The sequence below is a fragment of the Carettochelys insculpta genome, chromosome 14 (genome assembly GCF_033958435.1).
Source record: "Carettochelys insculpta isolate YL-2023 chromosome 14, ASM3395843v1, whole genome shotgun sequence".
NCBI classification, from domain to species: Eukaryota; Metazoa; Chordata; order Testudines; family Carettochelyidae; genus Carettochelys; species Carettochelys insculpta.
Genome location: NC_134150.1, coordinates 35,334,806 through 35,358,656, shown reverse-complemented (window position 1 = coordinate 35,358,656; position 23,851 = coordinate 35,334,806). Strand labels below are relative to the sequence as shown.

The 23,851-nt window shown below is 43.2% G+C and overlaps 1 protein-coding gene across 2 annotated transcripts in view; it reads right to left on the bottom strand.

Moving 5' to 3' along the window:
- Positions 1–4,073: 4,073 nt before the first annotated feature.
- The window catches only part of CMIP (c-Maf inducing protein), a 190,108-nt gene continuing 170,330 nt past the window's right edge, over positions 4,074–23,851 (bottom strand). The window contains exons 11-21 of one of the 2 annotated variants that reach the window (XM_075008505.1): positions 23,362–23,427; positions 22,275–22,301; positions 21,222–21,270; positions 19,626–19,751; positions 16,754–16,870; positions 14,619–14,759; positions 13,449–13,496; positions 12,538–12,684; positions 10,849–10,954; positions 9,720–9,790; positions 4,074–5,933 (exon numbers count right to left, since the gene is read on the bottom strand). In XM_075008505.1, the coding sequence (XP_074864606.1) occupies positions 5,880–5,933; positions 9,720–9,790; positions 10,849–10,954; positions 12,538–12,684; positions 13,449–13,496; positions 14,619–14,759; positions 16,754–16,870; positions 19,626–19,751; positions 21,222–21,270; positions 22,275–22,301; positions 23,362–23,427 (952 nt within the window). In that variant the 3' untranslated portion in view covers positions 4,074–5,879. The remainder of the gene's footprint in view (positions 5,934–9,719; positions 9,791–10,848; positions 10,955–12,537; positions 12,685–13,448; positions 13,497–14,618; positions 14,760–16,753; positions 16,871–19,625; positions 19,752–21,221; positions 21,271–22,274; positions 22,302–23,361; positions 23,428–23,851) is intronic. The other variant, XM_075008506.1, reaches the window with a different exon arrangement.

Here is a 23,851-nt window from a genome sequence, read left to right as displayed (position 1 = left end):
TCTGGATGGGTACAGCAAGAATGATCTGGCCAACATGGTACTGGCAACCTGGGACAGAGCCTGCATCAGCCTGCACCTGGCACGAGCAGAGCCAACCCATCGTTTTGGCAACCCTAAGAAATGAAGGTTAAATCCTGATTTCAGAGGGGCATTTTAGGGAGGAGCTGGTGGGCACTTTAATTTCTTCCCTGTCCCCACTCTCAGGACCCCAAATTCCAGCCAGGAACTGAAACAGGGCTCCCATTGCATAACAGAGCTGTTCTCTAACTCACCCTTCACAGTCATTCTAGCATATCTCCAGACATTCCCTTGCTGCTGGAGTTGAATGCAATTCTGCCACAGAATTCTCTACTCCTGAGAACTCAGGGAGGGGCAGCCCAGTTCCAAAGACATATTCATGCACTGGTTTAGGAATAACCACTGGAAGGTCATCAGCACGCTCCAGGCCACCCCCATCACCAGAGTACCCATGGCAGTCTCAGAGTCCCCTACCCATGCACCCACGATTTAGTCAGTCAGGGTAAATAGTACAAGTCACGGGCGGGTCACAGGCTGTGATGTTTTGTTTACTTCTGGTGGCTGGTCCGTGACTTTTACTAAAAATACCCAGGGTGGCATCATAGCTGTATGCCTTGATGATAAATACCACCTTGGGCTCCATTTCCCATCAGGTGCATATGTATCATCATTCAGGATGTACATATCACTTAGAGGTCACCAGCCAAGGGGCAAGGCCACATGGTGCTAGACACCATATACACAGCTGTCCCCCACTTGCCCCAAGCTTACACAATGCTTCGTGGGATCTAAAAGGATCTTGAACCAGGAAGCAAACCACGGGTGCTTGATAGCAAGAACGGCAGGGACCCTTAAAATACCTTTTCCTGCTACTTTGCATTGCTGAGACCTGTGGTGATGACAACAGATGCTGCCTGCTCCATCCTCGGTGCAGCATGAACTCCAGAGGGACAGGCCAGGAAGTGGCACACCCACACTGCACATCTGACCGAAAGTAGAGCAGATCTCTGGCCTCAGCATTTAGTTTTCCCTTGGAGCACCAGCACCACAACCAGCTCTCCTGCAGGCTGCTGCAGGGATCTTGTCAGTCACCCATTTTATTTAATGTGTTAGAGGCAGGCAGGAAGGCGAGTGGCAGAGCTCCAGGTTAAAGCACTGTTAGTGCGCAGGGGACCAGTGCTCCCTGTAAGCTGAGCCCTCGGGCGTCCACCCAGGAGAGATTCAGGTGCCACCCAGCTGATTAGCACAGCGCCCAAGCTGCCCACAACCAGCAGCAGGTGTTTCTATGGATGGTGCACATCTGCACTTGCCTCTGTGCACATAACAAAGTTTATTCTGCCCATGGAAACATCCATAATCCAGCATGATCTTAGTTAGCTGGATGACCATTTATCATGGGTGTGGCTAAACCTCCTGTGGCCCCATAGAGTTTGTTTACAGCCACCAGTCCTGGCTCTCAGTGTTCTGTGGTGTTATTTAGCTGTAATTTATCCCTAAAATGTCTTCCTTGAACCCAGCAAGCAGTGGAAGTGTTGGTAATGCTGCTGGAAAATACTGAGCTCCCACGGCCCAGCAAATTCTCTGGCTCAGCACCAGTCGGGTCTCGAGGGTTCTGGATGACAGAGGTTCAACCTGTACAACTGCAGGCCTTCAGTTGTGTGGTCAGAGGGGATGTGCACCTGCAAGGGGACATATACCAAGGCTGTGCTGCACTGGTGGAACTTACCCCAGACCCATGCCACCCACTAATTTCCTAAGAACATAACAACGGCCACACTGGGTCAGACCAAAGGTCCATCTAGCCCCACATCCTGTATTCTGACAGAGGCCAGTGCCAGATGCCCCACAGGGGGTCATCAAGTGATCCCTGCCCATCCTCCATTTCCAGCCTCTGACAACAGACACTAGGGACATCATAGCTAATGGCCATTGGTGGACTTATCCTCCATGAATTTCTCTAGTTCTTTTTCGAACCCTGCTAAAGTCTTGGGATTCTCTGGCGAAGAGTTCCACAGGCTTCCTTTACGCTGCGTGAAGAACAACTTCCTTTTGTTAGTTTCACATCAGCTACCCATTAATTTCATTCAGTGACCCCTGGTTTCAAGGTGACACTGATTCTGTAGCTTGCCCGAAGCTCTGGACTCCAACCCTCTGATGGGAGCCATCCATGGCAGTGTTTGAACAGCTCACACCCCTCAGCACACATGATCCAACTGAAACAGCAGAGGGAATGTTAAGGAGGCAGAATACCATCCTAACACTGCCAGAAAACTAACACTAAGCTGGTCTCCATGTCAGCTCTGATTAGTTCAATCACAAACTGCCCACAGTTTGCAGACCTGACAATAACTAATCTGATGGGATCACTGGAAAGTTCTGAGAAAGTTCCTTTGTGGTTTTTGCTGGCTGCATGCCAAAGGAACTTGCCTAGACACAACTAATGCAATGTTAGCATGCCTACAGATTGCCTTCTACTGAAGCACAGATTTGTCATCATTCTAACTGCATTTGGTTTTTGTTTAAACACTTACCAGTCGGGGGGAAAAAAGAGATAAATCATCATGAATGACCAGTAATGGGTCTGAAGTGTTTTATTGGGAGGGGGAAAGGAAAAAAAAACGGAAGTCAGACTCATTTATCCCCATATTTAGAAACAGAGGTTCCGAGAGACAAAGTGACTTGCTCAGTCACACAGACAGAGATAGAAATAAACTCAGGTCTTAGGACTCCCAGCCTTTTGTTCTGCCCAGAAAAGACTACTAGCCTGATAAAGGTTGACTCCGAGGTCTCCTCTGTTGCAATACACAGACTTGACTGGTTAGAATCCTTAGGCTCCAGCATGTGAAGGCCACACATCCCATCTTAAAGTGCCGGCAAGGTGGGTCCGGCTGCTGAAAACTGGTGACAACGCACGTGCCAGCTTCCTAAATCAACACGTTGGAGGTGTTAATAAGCAAATGGTCTTCTCCCAGTACATGATGCCACCGACCCCTCAGGTGCTTTATAGGGACCATTCCCAGCAGGATCTTGGAGCCTTAAGTAAAGCATATGCTTTTATGTGGATCTCCTTGGGTGAGATTCTGTTTCACCCTTTAGAGATGTGCTGAAGGAGAAGACAGGCTGGGGCCACCAGCAGTTGGAGGGGGGTGTATGCTCCTCTAGTCTAACGAAGAAAGTATGTGGAGCAATTAGTGAAATCCTTTGAAAATAACAGGGCCTGGCACCTGCCCACCACCTGTGTTTCAGCTTTCAGAGGGAAACGGTAGCTTCTCTTCTCCCGCAGAAGACAACTGTCACTAATTCCCAGCAGATACTTCTGCTGGGACTGGGGGAGCAGCACCTTTGGGTCACTGTGCTAGAGAGGCAGAAGGCTCCTAGGCATCTGGAAAGAAAGTCAGGTTAGGTTCTTGCCTGCCATGAATCCAAAGTGACAGCACCTAGTCCCTGTTTGGATCCCTCCCCCACTCCCCACTGAGCTCTGCCCACTCACTCAGGAAAGAAGGGAGTCAACAGCATCAGGATGGCTCTGAGGGCAGGCGTTAAAGGAGCCTGGAGAGACTCAGGGAAGCCACATTAGCCAGTGACTAAGCTGGGTGAGATCTGGAGGGTCAGATGACAAAGCGCAATGGGACGGATTTGGCCATACTTTGCCCACGGCTGCTCCAATCAGTAAGTTGCACTATGAGATTATGGTCTACCTACTATCTACTGATGCCCATCCCCTGTTATTACTACTGTTTGTATTGCAGAAATGCTGAGAAGCCCAAGAGCAAGGCTCCACTGTGTTAGGTGCCATCCCCACACACAATAAAAAACTGCCCCTACCCCAAAATGCTGACAATGTGTACGCAGACCCAGTTGGTGTCATCTGAGAGGGGCAGGTGAGGCAGAGAAAGTTCTTACAGAGCAGGGTATTGAACCCAGATCTGCCAAGACCCAGTCCAGTGCCTCAACACAAAGCCATTCTTCCTCTGCAGGATGTACCAGAGCTATTCCCCTGCCACCAGGCACTGCAGGAACATTAGTCAAAGAAAGCACAAAGCACGCAGCCAAAAGATAGTCACTTACAGTTTATTTCTGCCTGAAATTATTTCACATCTCTTTATACACAGCTACAGAACAGTAGTAAACCATTGGTAAAAGCAACAGTGCTAAGGAAAAATGTTGGCATAATTTTTATTTTCGTTCATTCTTTCTTTTCTTCCCATGCTGTGTTCTTACACAGTTTGGGAGTTGAGGGAGAAAATATGTATCTGTTAACTAAATTAAGACTTAAACCAATGTTCTTCTCTTTTTTGGAGGGGTAAGAATATTTGGGCCAGGGTAATCTACCTAGCAACAGAGTAAAAAAAAAAAAAAACCCATAAAATAAAAATCCCCCCACATAAAGCCACCCCCCACTCCAACAAAAACCTGGCTTCCATTGAAGATTATATATATATTTATATTTATATATAAAAAATTACATTGGCTGTATGTTAAATCTCGAGGTGCTCAAGAATAAAACAACAGTGCTAAACTGAAAGAAAAAATTAAAAAAAATAAGCTGCTCTGTACAAGAAAGGCTCATTATGAAAAAGCCAACAGCATATTTATAAAAGAAATCACAATTTTTGTTGACCATTTTCTAAGCAGTTGGGGTTGGGGAAGAATTTGGAAAGTAGTGGTCACATGTATACACAGGGAAGAGCCATTAGATCAGGGACAATGATATTTCTTGGCCTCCCAAGAGGAACATGCAAAACAATGTATGACTGATGAAAGGAAAGGCGGAAGGGATAACAATGGCAGGGGAAAGGGAAAGAAAGAGAACAAGCTTATGCACAAAATTGCAGGAGAACTTCTGTTTGAAATATTGGACGTAAACAGAAATGACATAACTGACTTGGGAATTTCATAAATTTTTGTAAATCTCACTGGTAAAATGACTGACACCATCTCACAGGCCCCACTCAAATCTGATATGGCCAGAAAAGGGTCAGAGAAAGATTTTAGCCTTTTTATACCCCTGTGCTCCTCTATTCATCCCCTCTTTTTATACATATTTTCCTTTTGACGTCCTGATTTTAAAGGCATTTGAAACTCAGAAATACAGGGGAGGTGAATAGCCTGACACAAAGTGTGATTATAATACGGTATGAATTATTAAAAGACAATTTCCCCAAGGAGGGTTTAAAAAAAAAAAATCAAACCAACAACAGGACAGCAAACTAGTTAATTCAGTACTATCAGAAGAAAAAATAAAGTAAAAGAATTAACAATTCATAAATAAAAGACAGGTCCCAGACCTGTTATTTGTGAACCATTTTCTTAAATAGGTGCATTATGTAAATCTTATGTACAACAAAATTACTTTGCATAACAATTGCAAGGACACAGGGAGAGGTGCAAATCACGTGTTTTTTTCCTTCTTTTGATATTTTATAGGTTGCGTTCCTGGAACAAAAATGGTGGAGGGGGAGGAGTTTGTAATGGATGAACTCCAGCGGAGGAAATCCAATAAACCATGAGAAATTGACTTTTCTTCCCCCTCCACACACCATAAAACACAAAGGCAAATAAAAGCCACAAAGGGCAGGGTTTTCTCCCTCTTCAGAATCCTCTTGATGCTACAAAGTCTTTTTTTTTAAATTTACATTGATTTTGAAATTACAAAGCTGAAAGAATTAGGCAGGGTCTGGACATGCTCAGTTCACCCTCCTCCACGCACAGCAACTCCTCTACCTCACAACCACAGCTGCTAGATGTGAAGTCCCAGAACTCACTGTTCTACAGGCATTAGCCAAAAGTTGTTTTATTTTCCGTTTTTGTTTTTAAAATCTTTTTCTTCTTGTCAGAAGCTAAAGAAGGAGAGAGAGAGTTCACCATGCTTCAGTGTAGCGGACATCCACTTCTTTCAGGTTGGGTAATTTAGCCTGTTTGAAAGGCAGGGGGGAAAAATCAGAATTATTGATAAGGTTGCAGGACTCAACGGAAGGGTCTCAACAAGTCTACAGTGTCAGGACAGTATGAGGACTGGCACACTGGACAAAACCAAACAGCCATCCCTGAAAGTCCCTGCTCCTAAGATCACCGAAGCTTGTCCTTAATTTACGCACAGGAGGATCCCACTGCCTGTAAAGTTAAGCACACGTGTAATTGCTTAATGGCTCCAGGCCTTTTTCAAGAAACAATAAGAACCCCATTCAAAGACACAGGAGATCTGGTTCTGGTCTCAAATACACCAATATAAATACACCAATATAAATCAGGAGAAACTCTACTGATGTCAAGGGTATTATTATTATATTGATGCTAGATGAAGACCAGACTCTGGTCTTTAGTTCTGGCTATAATTGATTAACACGACTTGCTGTATGAGAAACCTTAAAATGATATTTGTAAAAGCAATCAGCTGACACTACTGTAGTCACATAATGAAACACACAGCAGCACACATTTCCCCCTCTCAATTGTCTTAAATTTCCCTCCCCTTCACCCCCTATAATCAGGGCTTTTTTTCCTGGTGGAATGCAGCAGAACTGCATCCCACCAGTTTTTTTTTTCCCAGTGCCATTTTTAAAAGGCACTGATGCCATTCTGCCTCTGGATCCCTGCCTGCAAGTGAAAGAGCAGGAGTCAATTTAATTGGCTTAATGGCCAGCTGGACCATTAAATCAATTACACTGACTCCTGCTCTTTCAGTGCACAGGTCAGAGAGCTGTTCCTGTGGCTATACATGTGGGGAGCCTCGCAGCTGGAGAAAGTGGAGCTCCTTTTGAAAGGTCAGTCCTGGGGTTGGGGTCAGGGGGGCGTTGGGGAGAGTTAAGCCTGGCAGTGGGTTGGGGCCATGGGAGTAGGGCAGGGGGTTGAGGTGAGCCTGGGCCAATAAATATCCAAAAAAGCTGGTAGACTTTTGGCGTAATTCTGATCTCAAAGTTCCATCAGCTTCCCTGGAGCTACTCCCAATTTTTACTGGTGCAGGTGAGATCAGATTTGGTTTCTTTGTGCTGATGCGATTTGTCCATAGTATTTCCACGGTCTCTTACTGAAACTGTACAACTCTCTAAAAACAAACACCTTTAATTAGACTAGTGCATTAGGGGTTGTAGATGTTTCTAGGAGGGATCAATACCTCTGCACTTAAGATCTGTATGCACATATATTTTGATAAGAGCTAGTCAGAATACTACAGACACGGCCAGCAAATATTTTTTCAGTTAGGCAATAATGAATTCAGTTGTGTGTGTTTATTTATTGTCTGGTTCAGCCAGCCTCGTATGTAGATGGGTGTCTGCATGCACACAAGCATGTTGTGGCGGGGTGTGCGTGTTGGACAGCAAATGCCATCCTTGCTATCAAGGTTTGGGAGGAAAGATTTATATCAATAATAATAAAAATAGTCCCGTAGCACCTTAAAGACTAACGTTATGGTTTGTTAGGTGATGAGCTTTCATGGGACGGACCCACTTCTTCAGATCTGGAAAGTAACTTATAACAGAGGAAAAATAATTTTAAAAAAAGACAGAAAAAAATGAAAGAAAAGCCCTGACAAATCAGCTACATTGGAAAGAGGGGAAGAAAAAATCCTCTGCAAGTGTCTATTAAGTTAAGTGCGATGCCTGAGATCACTGCAAATATCAACGGTGGAAAAATTGTCCTTGTAATGCATAAGATAATTGAGTTCTTTGTTGGTTAAGGTACTACAGGACTCTTATTTTTTATTGTTGTTTTGTGAAAACACAGACTAACACAGCTACCTCTTTGAGGCTATCAAAAATATATTCTTTTAAAAAACGTAATTCCCAACAGATACAAAAACCAAGTGCCTAAGGGAAAGCCAGTTATGCCTTTTGAAAAGTCACACTTCTGTCTTCTTTTCCCCCTGTTACTTTACTAGTGCCCCTCAGGTCAACGGAACGAAAAGAGATTAGAGAATGAAGTGATTTGTATGCTGGTTACTGTAGTTTACATAATTTTGTTCAACTGGCAATAGTGTGTGCAGGTTTTGCTGGTGGCATTACTTTCTTGTGTTGCTTCGGTGGGTCTTGCCAGGCAGCACCAGGGCAGAGCAGAACTAAAACAGGAATTTGACTGTAAAGCCACATCTTTAACTAATTTATTTTAATAGACCATGTTTCGGGAGGGAGAGAGAATGACACAAATGACCATTTGGTTAAGCGAGTACCTGAGGCAAATGAAAATGTGTTAACTGCACATACAAATCAGGTGTTCAGTGGCATGAATTTTACATGCACAAGTATGATGCACATAAAGGATTGGAAAAAATAGTCCTGAAAGGTCCATAGAAGTCCATATGTTAATGGCTCTGTAATCAGGTATACAGGTGAACTCTGTCTCCAAAGCAAGAAACAGATCGTAAGTTAGCAATGAATCTCCAAATCAATTTAAATTCAGATGGTTTCAGGACTTGTCTCAAATTCAAAGCTCAGCCTGGGTTTGTGACCTTGTTAGTTGAACCTAGGACAAAAATCTTAGGGTTTGGCACAAATGTTGATGGACTGAGGTGTTCACTTTGAGCGACTGGGCTTACAAAGGAAGTCTCCAGGGACACGACTTAAAACCAAAAAGAAGAAAAAGTCCATGTAGTGTCAGGAGAACCAGAACCATCATTCTTCACACAGCCCTTGTCTGAGTCCACCCAGCTCCATTTCAGCACATTATGTCACACTATCAGGTCCCTGTAAGAATGCTGACAACAAAATCTGAACATGGTGACAAGTATCAAGGTGTAGCCGTATGAGTCTGTATCCACAAAAACAAACAAGAAGTCCCGTGGCACCTGACAGACTAACATTTATTGGAGCACACACTTTCCTGGGCAAAGACCCATTTCACCAGATACACCTGATGAAGTGGGTCTTTGCCCAGGAAAGCTTATGCTCCAATAAATCTGGTACTCTAAATATGGCAAATCTTTGGTGTGTGGCACAGTTCCCAGGTGGTCTCTCTTCAAAGAGAAGTTCTGCCTTTAGGAACATCTTAGTAAAAATGGCACCTTTGTGTGTGGTCTAATTTCCTGTATGGATTCTGAGCTCCATCTCCTAATTAAACTGTTGCTACTTTTAATCCTGGGAGAGTGAACTAAAATCTCATCTAGTTTGTGCATCAATAGACCTGATTAAATATTCTGCAATAGGAACATTTCATTTCTGATGGCACAAACCAGAAAGAATCCAGCTTGAGTCTCACACTCCCAGACTTGATGCAGGCATGACAGAGAGAAACACAAAACCCCACAATGCTATTTCTGCAGTCACTTTCCTCCCCTGAAAAACTTTGGTTTAGGCAACACAATGTGCTTTGCCTGACTTAAACCTTCCTGGGTTTGTTACGCTCCACTTAAATGCTTAACACAGAGACACAAATATCTAAATTTAGGCAATTCCTATTTCTTCATCTGGGGTGTCCAGATCATCCATTTCTCCATAACTGCTGGATTACAGAACATCTTTTTTAAATGGATACAATGCAAGGTCTCCCCGAAGGCTGTCCCACCAGTTAACCATGATGAGGACAAAAATATATAAACTGCTGCCCCCACTAGACCAACACTAACGGAAGACTCAACATGTCACTTCCACGATACTTGTTATACTGGCCTAGGTTACACAATGTCTTAGTATTTTCATGCCCATGCTGTCAGTATTCACAGACTACTTGGGCTGACTTCTACAAATGGAGCTCACAAACTGAAATACCTTGAGATCTTCATAGGTGTCGGCTGAGAGTTTGGTGCTGTTCATATTTAGGCTGCACAAGCTTTTCATGGCTAAAAAAAGAAAACACAGATATTTATGGGTTAGCCTATGTCTACCCATTTAATAATTCAGGTTTATCTATAGGCCAAGACGTGTACAAAAAGCAATTAATATAGCTATTAAGAGTAAAATACACAACTTAAAAACAGGACAATGGCATACAGGTCCCAGTTCAAGAAGGGCCGCTTGTGCATGTGTTTAAACCTCATTTACTTCAGTAGGATTTAAGCACTTTCCCAAGATGCAGCTTTTCTTCTCAAAGCACTTGTTGCCTGTATGTCAGTCTGCACTGTAGGGCATTTCAGATGGTGCAGGAGGATACGCTGATTTAGAAGTAAAGACAGTCACCTCTCTATGTCATCTGATTTCATACTGGGCTACAGTGTATTGCTGAGATGACTTTCCTGCCAAGGAATTCACCAAACCACAGAGTACTGACACCTCTTGTACTGATTGTGATGGAAGACAGCTGCTGATCTACATTCGAACTCACCATGCACTGTGCATGAGATTTATCACAAGCCTTGGCATCTGCGATTCCCTTGCCTGGTCAGTCTACCTGACCTCTCAAGTGGCCTTCGGCATGTGCAGAATCCTGACTGGCTAGCTCAGAGATTCCTCCTTTTCCTATTTGCCTCTAATATTAACAAATGAAAGCCAGGGTCTCAGACACCACAGACACAAAACACAGCACAGGGAATGTACAACCTCCTGCAAGTCTCATCTGTCCAGCTGATCTAAAAAGCCATCTTGGCTTTGTCCTTCTCTTGCTCTCCATAAGATCGCAATCTCACCAACAGCAGTAGGCCCACAATGGGGAGTATTAAGGAAGCGGTGTAGCTCTAAAACCTGTGGACTTGAACATTACTACTGTGGGGAGCATGACAAGGGATGCCAAAGCCAGCATTTATCCCTGCAGGCTGGGGAGATTCAGAGCCAAGTGGCATGACCTGGGCTAATGGAAAGCCAAACCTGGACGTGCATGGCACTCTCTAACCAGTGTAGAGCACGGAAACCCTTTCCTTTGAACTCACATGAACTCCTCCTAGTGTGTGTTTGGGTCACTTACAGCTCAGCGCCAGCAGCCCAGCGTCTGTAACTGGAGTCTCACACAGGTTGAGCACTTGCAGCATGGTGAGGTGTTCAGACAGAAGCCGCAAACCTGCATCTCCAAACTGCCGGGCACAAGCACATTCCATTAAAAACAGGCAGAATATTGTTCTGCAAGTAACTTGGCTAGGTACGCAGAATATCCAGGGCTTGGACTGCATAGGAGACTTCAACCCACCCATCCCCCAGCCACCCCAATGTATTACAATCCCAGATGCAAGGCAGAGAGAAAGGTGAAGGAAATATTATTCACAGCACTCAGATGGGGAACAGCGGAAGATCATAAACAAGTTTCTGGTAGAGCCACAATATGACCACAGATCTCCCGAGTTACAATCCACTAGGCTATTCATTCACTTGATTGAACCCTTTAAAAATGTGCCCCTTACAATTAGAGTGTTGCAACCCGTATCACACCACAATTAACATCATCAATAAATTACTTCTCTGCCAGGAATAATGTAGTATGGATAGGGCAATGGCCTTATTGACTCTGATCTCTGCTGACTCTAAATTCTGTGTTGATAGGTATCAATGCAGCACAAGATATTCAAAATCTAAGGCAAAATGGCTCCAAATGTGGGATTTCATGTTTCAGAAAAAAATATACCCAACTAGGATTATTTCATTCTTGTTGGGGGGGGAGTGTTCCTCCCCAAGATAAGACTTCTTGTCCAATGAAAATGAACTAATTTTGTATAAAGAGAATCTCTAGAATTCACACATCTAAAGTTTTAACATTCTGGTAGGACATTTTGTCTAATTTTACACCAGAAAAGGGCATTTCTTGTCTGCAAAACTCTGCAGAACAAAATGGCAAAAATGTTAGTGTGAAATATTGAGGAAAAAGATAAACAGATTTTGCATGGCTACACTGGGAATCAATGCACTACTGCTGGTGAGCTCTATCACAAGGTGCTAATAGTGCGAGGACAAAAATCTACAAAATACTGGACTGCAGAAAACCCAAAACAGCAGGAAATGTAAAGAAAAGTTAAATTTGAAATGCCTCTCTCATTAAATGTAGGGTAATTTATTCAAAGGTTTTGGCATTTTCTGTTCACAAAATCACCATCAGCTAGTGGCAGCTTCCTCACACGTATTCATTACTTGCTTTCTCCCCTCCCTATTGTTCTTGTTTTTCAAATGCTGATTCCTCACGATTCATGGATGATTCACAACAAGTAGGTTGAACATTATCTGCAGATTGTATTGCTGACTGGTGATTGGTCAGATAGGTAGCATGGAACTGATTCTCTTTCCTAACTGAATAAAAGTATTTCCGAGGCAAATACACTGGCATCTATGATCTAAAATTTTGTTTCAACCAAGTCACACTGGAGCACTTGAGTGCTGATGAGCAGCGATCACTATCAGAGTGTAACATAATCAAAGGACATTCATTTCAACATCTGAAAATATTTGAAGAGTTTTTCATTGCAGTCCTTACCACCTGAGGTTACATGATGCCTTTTAAAGTAAGGAGCTGTCAGAAGCCAGTATATAAAAATAAGAGGAAGGCAAATGCAGTCTGAGGAAGCCTCTCTGCACATTGGAACTCAAATTCTTCTCACAATGACATAACCTAAAATTTCAGAATGAGTCAGCACCACTGCCGTCTTGGTGCTTGTGTGTGCAAAACACATACCTGAGTCGACCACAGGTTCAGCTGCTTAAGTGAAGGCAGTTTGATGAGGTGCTCAGCACAGGCACTCGTGACATTGGTAAAGGCCAGGCTGAGGTTTTCCAGATTTCCAAAGGATCCCGAACTTAATAACCGGGCCAAATCTGCATCCTGAAAGCAAATATCAGAGTGATCAACAGGAGAATTCTCAGTCCATGACCATCTGCAGTAACCCGTGGGATATGCCAGCCAGCAAGGGTTGCACAATTGCGCCACATGTTTACAGCAATAAAAAAGAACCATTTTGCATGGTTGCTTGTTTGGCAAAGCTGAACATTTGTGGCAGCGTTGCCTATAAATCCTTAGAAAATGAACCCAGCTGACTCTAACATTACAAAAAGACCTTCTTTGCAAGGTTATTATTATGGAAGACGTTGGATTCATTGTCAAAGCAAATCTAGATTACCCACAAGATATGTTATTTACCCAGATCCAATGTCTATTCCATTTCAAGTTTTAGGTCCCAGTTCTGCTCAGCTCAATTAATTGTCTTCATTGCCATTAATCAAGATGTACATCATTGTGGCCAACTAGAACTCTGATGGCTTGTTTCAAACTTTCAAATATAAAATCCAGAATCGGATGTTCTAAGGTCTGTTTAAGTTTTCTATCAAATCCTGCCCTCAAATCCACATACCAAATTCGACTGTAAATTCCAAATCTATGTATCTGGCAACTTGAGCCACACTTGAAGTGGCACTGAAAACTGCAGCACAGGCCTGAAAGTGCATTACTTGTGAAATCCCCCAGGGGACGGCTGCCCTTCTGACTGACAAAACTGGGGCCGTTCTCTCCCAGGCTACCACATAAATAACATCAGTCTCTAAAAAAAAGAAAGGGAAAGTCTCCTTTTCCTGTTAACAAGACTCACTCACCGTGGATTTGGAAGGCAGCGTTAACCGTGTGGGACCACCTTTCCTTTGCTGTAACAGAGAACACACTTTGGTTACATAGGACATTGTCCACATTTCAGATCTCAACCAGCAACTTGTAGCCAGAACATTCCCAGCCCGAGTTCCCTTTCTTCCTGCCAGTCCTCCCACCAGCTTGCCTTGTTCTTGTCAGTGGCCTGGTTTCTTTCTCAAAGTGTGCAGCAGCAAAGGAACAAAGGTAGTTTGTTACTGCTGAGGCTCTTGATGCTTTTTGGTGCCATAAGGCAATGCTCTGTCAGAGTTAAACAAGGCAATATGAGTTTATGTTCATCATAGACGAAACAACTCTGTGAAGCAGGGCTAAGAGGTAGGAACAGGACAGCATTCTGTGGCTGGTCACAACACGCCTTGGCTGTGTCTACACTAGCCCAAAACTTCTAAATGACCATTTCGAAGTTTACTTATGAAGCGCTGAAATACATATTCAGCGCCTCATTAGCATGCGGGCGACCGCGGCACTTCGAAATTGATGCAGCTCGCCACTGCGTGGCTCATCCAGACAGGGCTCCTTTTCGAAAGGACCCCGCCTACTTTGAAGTCTCCTTACTCCTATCTGCTCACTGTTAATCTGAGCACCGTCTTTTTATGGTCAGAGGCAAAGGGGCAGAGAGAGGAAGAGACAGAGTATGTGTAAGTGTAAAAGAAGAGGCAAGACATTTCGATGGACCAACGGGAATCACTGCAAAATGGACAAAACTCACTTTGCATTTGTGTCAGATTTAAAAACAGGAAGTTCAATACAAGGAACTTGTTAACCAGCTTTAATACTGCTTGAACTTGTCAAATGTAGACCTTGGGTGTATCATATGAGCAGAGAATAAAGCACCAAAGATGATGATGTGAAGGTCTAAGCACTTCATGGTGGCAGGTTCTGATACCACCCAAATAACACATGTGACAGACATCTTTATGCTGGTTGGAGACAAGTTATTGAGTCTCATGCAGAAGAATGTGATCAAACTTACAAAGAAGTATCATGATAGGCCTACATGTACAATAAAATCCTTGGACTACATAGAACAGCACACCCTGGTTGTCTTTCCTTTGCACGTCCATTTCTGGAGAGTCCAGGCTGCTATGTACTGTGGCAGTATTATATGCAGGGTGACATACCAGTTCTTTTAATTCCCTCTGCCTGTCACACAGCTGTTCATACATTCTCTTTCCCACATCCGTGCTTTCTAGGGTAGAGATGATCTGGAGCTGCGTGTCATTGTTGTCGATAATGTTATATTCCAGCATCAAACACAGAATCTAGCAAGAGAATACAAAGAGAAGATGATCTCTCAGCAGCAGCTTTGCAGTTCATTTCTTCTGAATGTCTTGTGGTAAGTATCTTGAGCTGGACATGAACTACAGGATAAAATTCTACCATCTGCATGGTTATTCAAGAGGTTAGCTTAGGTGCTCTGAATGATCCCTTCTGGCCTCAAAACCAACAAATCCTAATTTATTAATGGTAAAGAATGGCTTCTGGTCTCTGAACACTTGCTTACTCAGTCTCCCCACTACATCTGTCTTCTTCAATCATTCAATATCACATGGCAATTCAAAAATTGCTCTTTGTCCCAATCATTTTTGATTGATTTTCTCATTTTACAAAAATCTATTTAAAAACAAAATTCAAGCACCAGAAGAACTCAGACAACACAGGATTCAACTTCATCCAGCAAATCCCCCCACTATTAAAAGCTTAATAATAAATAGTAACAACAAAAATATATAATTCTCCAAGGGCTTTTACCACGAGGTCAGCATCATGTCCCATATTAGAGATGGGGAAACTGGATGACAGAGCAGCAACGTGACTTGCCCAAGGGCATCTAGAAGGTGGGAACAGACTCCCAGGTCTGCTTAGTGCCAGGCAGTGTCCTACCCACTAGTTAATACTGTCTCTTCTTAATATAGACTATTAAAATTACTTAAATGAAATAAGCTAATAAGGACCTAAAATGCCTTCTCCCTATTTAGCCGCCTCATATTTCTGAGCCAAAACATGACGACATGTTGCCAAAGGAATCCCCCTACAAGGTACACACAAAACTGACACAGCACTCCTGTTAGCACAAGACAAATACACCACTACATGCACTAAAAGTGCACCCTGGTGCAAAAAAATGGCAATTCCCAAATGTACATTTTACGTGAATGCTAGTTTTACAGGGACAGTTTAAAATTCTTGTTCTGAAGTGTGGCCCTGTAAGATGTATGATTGGCTAAGAGGCATGCAGTTTTTCTAACAAGTTATGGAAACTATATGGCTTGTCTACATTAGCTCCCCAGCCCAAAATTTTGAGGAGTAAAGGGACTTAGAAGTACCCCAGGCACTTTGAAGTACCAGCCGGTGAGCCGTGGTTAGACGCGAGCCAGCACTACAAAGTTTAAAATTTTGGAGTTGCTGGGGGGGGGGGTGGGTGTTGAAATTTCCTTAATGAATTGTTGCATATGTAGTGCAGCACTTCATTAATAAACTCCCAACACCCTACTTACCATCCTCCCTTTGAAGTAGGGAGGTAGTGTAGACAAGTCCATAGATGGATAAAAATCTCACAGGGCATCTGAATGCCCTGTCCTGAACAACATACCTGCGTCCCTGCACTGCAGAACTGGACATCAGCCTCCTCAAGGATTGGCTGCGCTGGCAATCTTGCCCTCACAAACCCTCTGCCTTTGTCAGCCGTATTCTACAAAGTCATTACCATCGCAGTCATTTCTTGATTGAAAAACACTTAAACATCATGGTGCCTCTGACTGATGACAGTGAACTGCTGGGAAGCAAGCATCCTCTGAAAGCCTCTACAGCCACCATCTCATACTCTTAACCATGGCAAACAATAGTTCACAGCACCCACATAATCAAAAGGAACAGAATGTCACGCCCCATCATTTGCCTTAACACAACAGCTACAGCCCTGCACATATACAAAATTTGGATCTACATCCATAGCCGTATCTGCAAAAATGTGTCACCAATATCCATGCTAATATCCGTAGATGTGCATATGAAGCGAATATCGGCATATTTGCAAGATTCTAGAAACAAAAGTGATATCTGCATCTATAGCCGCAAAAATGAGCTGCGGCTATCGGCATCCACATCCACGCATTTGCAGGACTCTAACAACAGCTTTAAAGTATAACTGATGCTTCCATAATCCCAGGAGGTCTTGCTCTGGGAGACGCAGTAGAGGATTCTGATACTCTTTACTGTCCATACACCACAGCTGGATGGTTACTCTAGGCATTACCTCCACCATGGTCTGGTTGCCCCTCAGAGCCAGTAGCATGCAGGGTCCAAGCTTGTTTTCAGCCAGTGAAAGCAGGAATTTTTTTGTCTTATAACAAGACCCCATTAAAATATGAACCTGGTGAGAAGAGAGTTAGAGATTAGACAAGTGAGGTGTATGTCCCAAAACAGTTAAAGAATCACATCCCATCGTAAGGGAAACTAGCAGTATGTGACAAAAAGCTTGCAGTAATAGCTTCATTGAGAAGGGCATCTTTGTTTTCTTTTTGCATGATCCCTTGATTGCCCAATGATTTCAGTGGGACTATTCACTGAGAAAGATGCTACCCATCATGAGCTGCGGGAGCCAATTCTGGCCCTTAATGGGCATGGGATTTACGAAGGAGCCAAACTGCCAGAGGAGGGAATGGTCTCCAGTTATCCAAGCAAAGGGGAGAAGTAGCAGAGCAGTCCTCCCCACATCGCCCTGATCTAGAGGAACAAATGCAGCTTTCATGCTCAGTGGTAACTCGGTTTTGTCTTCTGGGACAGCCAGATGAAGTACGGGCATGGTACTGGCAATCAGTTTCACAGAGGCCAGTGGATTTCTGCCAATGGCTTATGGGTGATCCTGCTGACCTAGCTGGATGAGAGTCTTTGAGCAAGGCAGGTGGGGAGAGGGGTAAACCTTTATGACAAGAGGCACCACCACCTGTTCTCTGGAACACGAGTCGATTGGAGTGGCTGCTGGGAAAACTGCATGTGTGAAAAGACCACCCCCACCCCCAGTCACAGTAGTGAGCTGGGCCAGACAGTGGGAACTTTCCTGTCCCTTTCTCATTCGCAAGGCACTGCTTTACTTTCTCTTTCACACATTTCTCCTCCTTGTGGGCAAGACTTCACCGAGCCCCTCTTTATCCTCCTCAGCTCAGTCATTCCACCATTTCACAGACTCCATATTCCAGGGCTATCCCAGAGTGTGGAGTGATATCACCCCACCCCAAAGACAGTTTTAGACCAGGAGAGCAAAGTAACTTGCAAAATTCAGCCAAGAAACCGGACTCTTCTCACAGAGGACGACAACAAAGCCCTTATTCCAAACACAAGGCATATGGAACAGAATGGGGAAGGATGGACTTCTTGCTCACCGAGGCACTTCACACTGAGTATTATTTAGAAAGCATACATTAGCAAGTGGTCTTTTACAGCTTCTCCTGCACCAGGTTGACACGAGGCAAAGCATGCAGCCAGAGCTGCATCTTTCTGGAACTAACAGCATGGCTATTTCACCACAGATCATTTCTACACCATGGGCATATATATTGCAGACAAGTGATGAAAAATTAGGGTTTGTGTGGGTGTGAACAAAGAATATTATGGAACAGAGGGAAGACAAATGAGGTGTGATTTCTACAGACTCCACATAGGCTATGCCCACAGACTCTTGCGGCCTTCCATGTTTTAGAGGAGATCCATGTTATGAACTTTGCTCCAGGCCTCATGAAGTTCCTCAGTGCTACCTTGATACCAGACTGTGCTAGAGAACAAGTGTAATCTCATGGAAAACACTGAAAATTATTCTACTGCAGAGACCATTCTGCACACACACAAAATTGTGTGTTTTTCATGCACATTGTATTGTCACTAAGGACTTTCCATTAGCAAAGGATTACTGTTTCATATGCTTCTCGTGAAAAAGATTCTCATTTTCAGACAAATGTCCTTATTGATATTTGTTAAAAGTGAGAAAAAAAATACTGAAACGCTCAGTTTAAAGGCTGAAAGGTTTTGCACTTAGTTATTCAGAGCTCTTTAAATATTTATCAGTATCCTTTTAAGGAGCCTGGGCTATGGCACATTGCTATGGGTTACCTGCACTGTACTATCTCGTGCTACCTTGGATTTGTCAACGCCATACAGTTATGCAGCCCCCTCAAGAATAATGATTCGGTTGTATCAAAGACAGGAAGAAAGACTGGCAAGGACAGGATAAAAAAAAAGAGAGGAAAAACTAAGCTCTGACCAGGATTTGGTTCACACAACTGAGTGGCCAGCTTCAGATTCAAGCAGTCATGTCAGTACTTACATCGCCCAAGAGGGACATTTTCAAAAAATGCCCATGAGACATAGGCTTCTAAAGTAAGTGACAGATCATTCTTGGACCAGAGCACCTCACAAACATTAACAGAGATCTCCTTGCAACAGGAGATAAGGAAAAAATATCACCCAATTTACCTTACAGGTTGGGCACATGGGTCATTTGAGAAGTCTATGGCAGAGCTGGAAAATGAATGCTGGTCTCTTGTGTCCACTGCCACAACTTTCAACAGCAACAAGAGCTGTCAGAACAATGTTGCTGTTCTCCAATTATATCCCCCAGAAGAAAACAGAATAGAAAAACATGCAGATGGAGAAGAGAAACTAGATAGAAATGTCAAAATGTGTATGTGCGTACATAAGTGTATGTAAATATTAGTTCAAATGTTTCAGTGTTGTGGAAAATTTACAGAATCCTACAGTCCTCAGACTGAGGGATTTGGGGGTGGGTGTCAAGGACAAAATCCCTCAAGGTGATCATATTTTAATGACCATCAGATCATTATCAGTGATAACCACCCAATGGGAGTTTTTGGAGTTGGTGTGTGTGATATCAATAAAATATGTTGGTTAAATTTTCAAAACTGAGAATGTATGCATGTCTGCCTTTATTGTGCTAGTTTTTGTTGTTGCTGTAGAAATGCCTCGTTCGTATATGCAGAAGAGAGGATGACACTCCTGCATTATGTGAGACAGCATTCACTTCTGAAAATGCATTCCCACCTTCCTTTCAGAAACAAATAAAGTAACTTATTGTCAGCTACATATTGGCTAAAGACTACAAAGAATTAACTCACGTTATTGCAGACACGTACCATACTGGCAAATAGCTCTCCGTCATCATCACAGGCCACACCCCCAGGACTGTATAGCTGGAACCAGCCATCCTTGCCAGCCCGCACACTGAGCAAACATGAATGGACCTACCAGGCAAAGCAGAGACACTTTGAGAAGTGAGGCTTGCCACCAATATAATTAGTACATCCAGCACATCACCCTTACAGGGCAGCCACTCCACAAAGCAGGGGGATTGCCTCTTTGGTTTTAATACTATTTACAGAGCTACAGACAATTCATTATTTTTTCCATCAGAACAGAATCAACACCTGAACAAGGAGGGAAGCTCTATCAATGCTGGCTGAAAAGCTCCCTTCATTTCCTTCAATCAAAACCCCAAAAGGTATTACATCTAGAGCAGCTCCCATGGGGGAAAAAACAGCTAATTCCTGAGCTCCCTTTACATGTGGGTCTTCATTTTTGGTGTGTGAAGAACATCAAAAGTGGCAGAGTGCAGACTGCTCACTCTCCTTATGAAAAGTCTTTTTGTTCTTTCTGTTGCAATGAAACTTCACAAACTGCAAGGGGTGAAAGTCAGGAGAGATACTGCAGTAGAGACAGAGATGGCAGAAACTGGGCAGAATGACTAGCCAAACAAATTTGCACTCATTAGTCCAAATTTGGCACTGCAGGTTTCACTGCCAATGTAGATTCTATTACCTCCACCACCATGGTCTTTAACTGGAGTCCTTCCCCTTCCTGCAATCTGCTTTGTAACACATCGTCCAGGGTGTTACTTTGCCTTTTTAATGGTGTAGGGTTTATTGTGAGGGGGGAAACGAAGCTGATTATTTTGCATTTGGGTATATAATAATCTTGGGCCAAATCTGTCAGTGGTGTAAGTCAACAGAAGCCAGTGGAGTTAGAGTGCTGAGTTTGACCCAGAGTGTCTAAGTAAAAGCTGAATGCCAAAAACTCTTGACCCAGATGACAATGCAGGTTCAGTTTGTTCCTGGCCAGGAGTTCTGCGGTAGCTTTTTCACTGCCCACTGATATGTAGAAAATTAAAGTAGATAAGAGGCCCTGCCTGAATCAGCAGCAGCTGACTACATTAAGTAAGTTACATATGTGGCTGGGAAGCAGTCAGCTGTCGTGATGCAAGAGCTATGCACTGATTCCAGGAATACCCTCCTTTGTTCATGAGAACAATGTCACTGGCACACAACGAAACTGAAATGCAAACAAAAACTCATTTTGTAAATCACAGGACCCACAGCTTGCTGCCTGGCTGTTTTCAACAGGCGAGGAAGAGCTTGAGGAACCCACAGCAACTAGGAAAATAATTCCTGCTGGTTTCACTTTGCTGCAAAGCAATGACATTCTCAGCTCGTCACCACCGCACAGGATGGAGGGCATGTTTATATGCAAGGCAAGAACCATTCGGAACACTGCAGTCTGTATCCTGGATCCATCTTGGCTCTCCAGTGGAATCAAGGGCAGCTGACAGAGCTATACAGCACTTTGACAGCTGTACTGCTTCATGAAGAAACATTCTGAAAGGTGCACTCACAACCCCCTTGACTATTACTCTGTTTATCTGGAAAAAAGAGACTCACTTCTTGCCTTGGGTCTTCTGCAAATCTTTGAATCACATATTTCAGCTCCCTTAAAAAGAAAGATGAAAGCCAACGGTTGACTGGTTGCAGAATTCACACATGAATCACACTTCTTGTAGGTTACATTATTTATGTATTTGCACAGTTTAGAGAACAACAAGAAGTCTTGTGGCACCTTATAGACTAACAGATATTTTGGAGCATAAGCTTTCATGGGCAAAGACCCATGTCATCAGATGCATGAGTGTGGGGGTGGTTTCAGAGGGGTATTTAAAGAGTGGGGCCCCAGTAAGAGGGAGGGCCACAGCTGACAAGGTCTATTCAGCAAGGTGGAAATGGCCCAGTATCAACAGTACTTATCAAAAGAGCTAAAAACAAGTCAGATCAGACAGGGGGATGTGAGCCTTTGTCAGAGTCTAATGGGGAGTCTGACAAAGGCTCACATCCCCCTGTCTGATCTGACTTGTTTTTTCCTCTTTTGATAAGTACTGTTAATACTAGGTCATTTCCACCTTGCTGAATAGACCTTGTCAGCTCTGGCCCTCCCTCTTACTGGGACCCCACTCTTTAAATACCCCTCTGAAACCACCCCCCGCCCCCACTCATGCATCTGATGAAGCGGGTCTTTGCCCATGAAAGCTTATGCTACAAAATATCTGTTAGCCTATAAGGTGCCACAAGACTTCTTGTTGTTCTCGAAACTAGAGACTATCATGGCTACCTCTCTGATACTTGCACAGTTTAGAGACAAATAAATGGAACAGCGTTCACAACAAGTAGGTGGTCTAAAAGTGATGGTGCCTATTTAAAACAGGCTCACAAAGCTTTCAATGATATACAGCGACAATGCAAATTCTGTGTGTATCAAATGTCTTCAGTCCTTGGACTTTTGCTGCCACAATAAACAAAGGAAATCACATAACTATTGTGAACAGCACACACACTCAGACCCTCTCTTCCAAAAATACTGGAGACAAGAAAATAAATGACCCATCAGCACTAGCAAGGATGGGTTTAGGGTATTATGGAAAGGCATTTTAAAGAAACACTTACTTTGTGAATTTCTCATGTGCTAGAGCCCTGAAATCAAAAACAGAAAGGTATGAAGATTTAATTTCTTTATTTTTGCAATTCTTACACCCAACACATTCCATAAATGTGCAAAGCAACTGCAGCCCATGTAACATAAAAGTGACAATATTTCTGGAACAGAGAGAGATGAAGCCCCCACCCCCTTCACTTAACAGCTACAAAAAACAAACAGCACAAGGACAAATCCAGTCTTTTTTTAACCCTGTCTTTATTTAGATAAAATTCCCATTAACTTCAACAGGAGGCTCATGTCAGCCAAAAGGGAGTGACTGTATGATTTGGCCACTGAAGTTAGATTTGTAAACAGAATTTTAGCTACCTTAAAGACCCAGGTGTGATCTTTAATTGCACTGCAAGGCCTGTTCATAACTAATTAGTGTCAGACATCAGTAAAGCAATTAATGGTCATTCTGAAAAGTGCATTGCATCATGGTACTGAGTTACACTCTCCCCTGAGAGCCTCAAGAAGAGTGACTCAGGCAAATGATGGCACTGTTTCCTATTTCCCAAGCCATGCTATAGGCCAAAAGAGCTGAATCTCGTTGCTTCAAGGCATTGGGTCACTGGGGAACACGATAAACTAGCAAATTGCACAATTGTGGGCTATAATCTTCACCCTTGGAGACTTGCGTTTTATAAACACTAGTGCTTCTTAATAAGTTTCTGAGGGAACTTGGCTGCTCCTTAGGTGGCAAAGCAGCTTCTTCTATCAAAACACCATGACACAAACAATCTAAGTCTTGATCACACTGATGAAACATCCTTGACAGTAAGTCATGAGTTTCTTCCTCCCCCACTACAACTTCCCCCTAGTGTACCAAATTATTCATTCCTCTCCAGGATCACCTTGGAAAAAAGGGGCGAGGGACACAAGGCCAGGAAAAAGTCAAGCTTCTCTTTCTGTGGCCATATGGCACAAGTTCCATTGGACTTCTTCAAAATACAAAGTTCTCATGTCCAACAAGGTTTAAAAGATGGTAAAGATTTCACCATAATAAACAACCCACCAATAGGGTTTTCAATCAACAATCAGGTGCCATGAACTTACTCCTTGGGAAATGGGATAGGTTGAAGCAAGCTGGCCAGGGCTGGTCTCCAGTCATCATAGTCTGACCTATGAGAGGAACATTGTTATTAGCACCAAATGCATTTAATACAGACTGTCAGCATTTGGCTCAATGAGTCAGAAGTCATTTACTGTAAGCAGCGGCAACTTCTCTGATTTATTGAAGCACTCTAATGATCTAGGGTGACATTTTCCCTTTTCATTTACAACATGTTCTCTGACATGGAAAATAAATCAGATATTTACAATGAAATGCTGAGGCTTGGCATCCAGAGGCCTCCTCCATGTCCCATTAAAGATGTTGTTGTTTACAAGATGTTCTCACAATTAATTGCTCGGTAATATCATCATCTAACTTTGACCTGCAGTTACCAAGCTATTATATTTACATCTCAACTCTGAACTTCAAATCAGACCTTTTATAATAGAAGGGGTAGGGATGAGCCAGATTGCAAACCTGCCTTTGTATTTG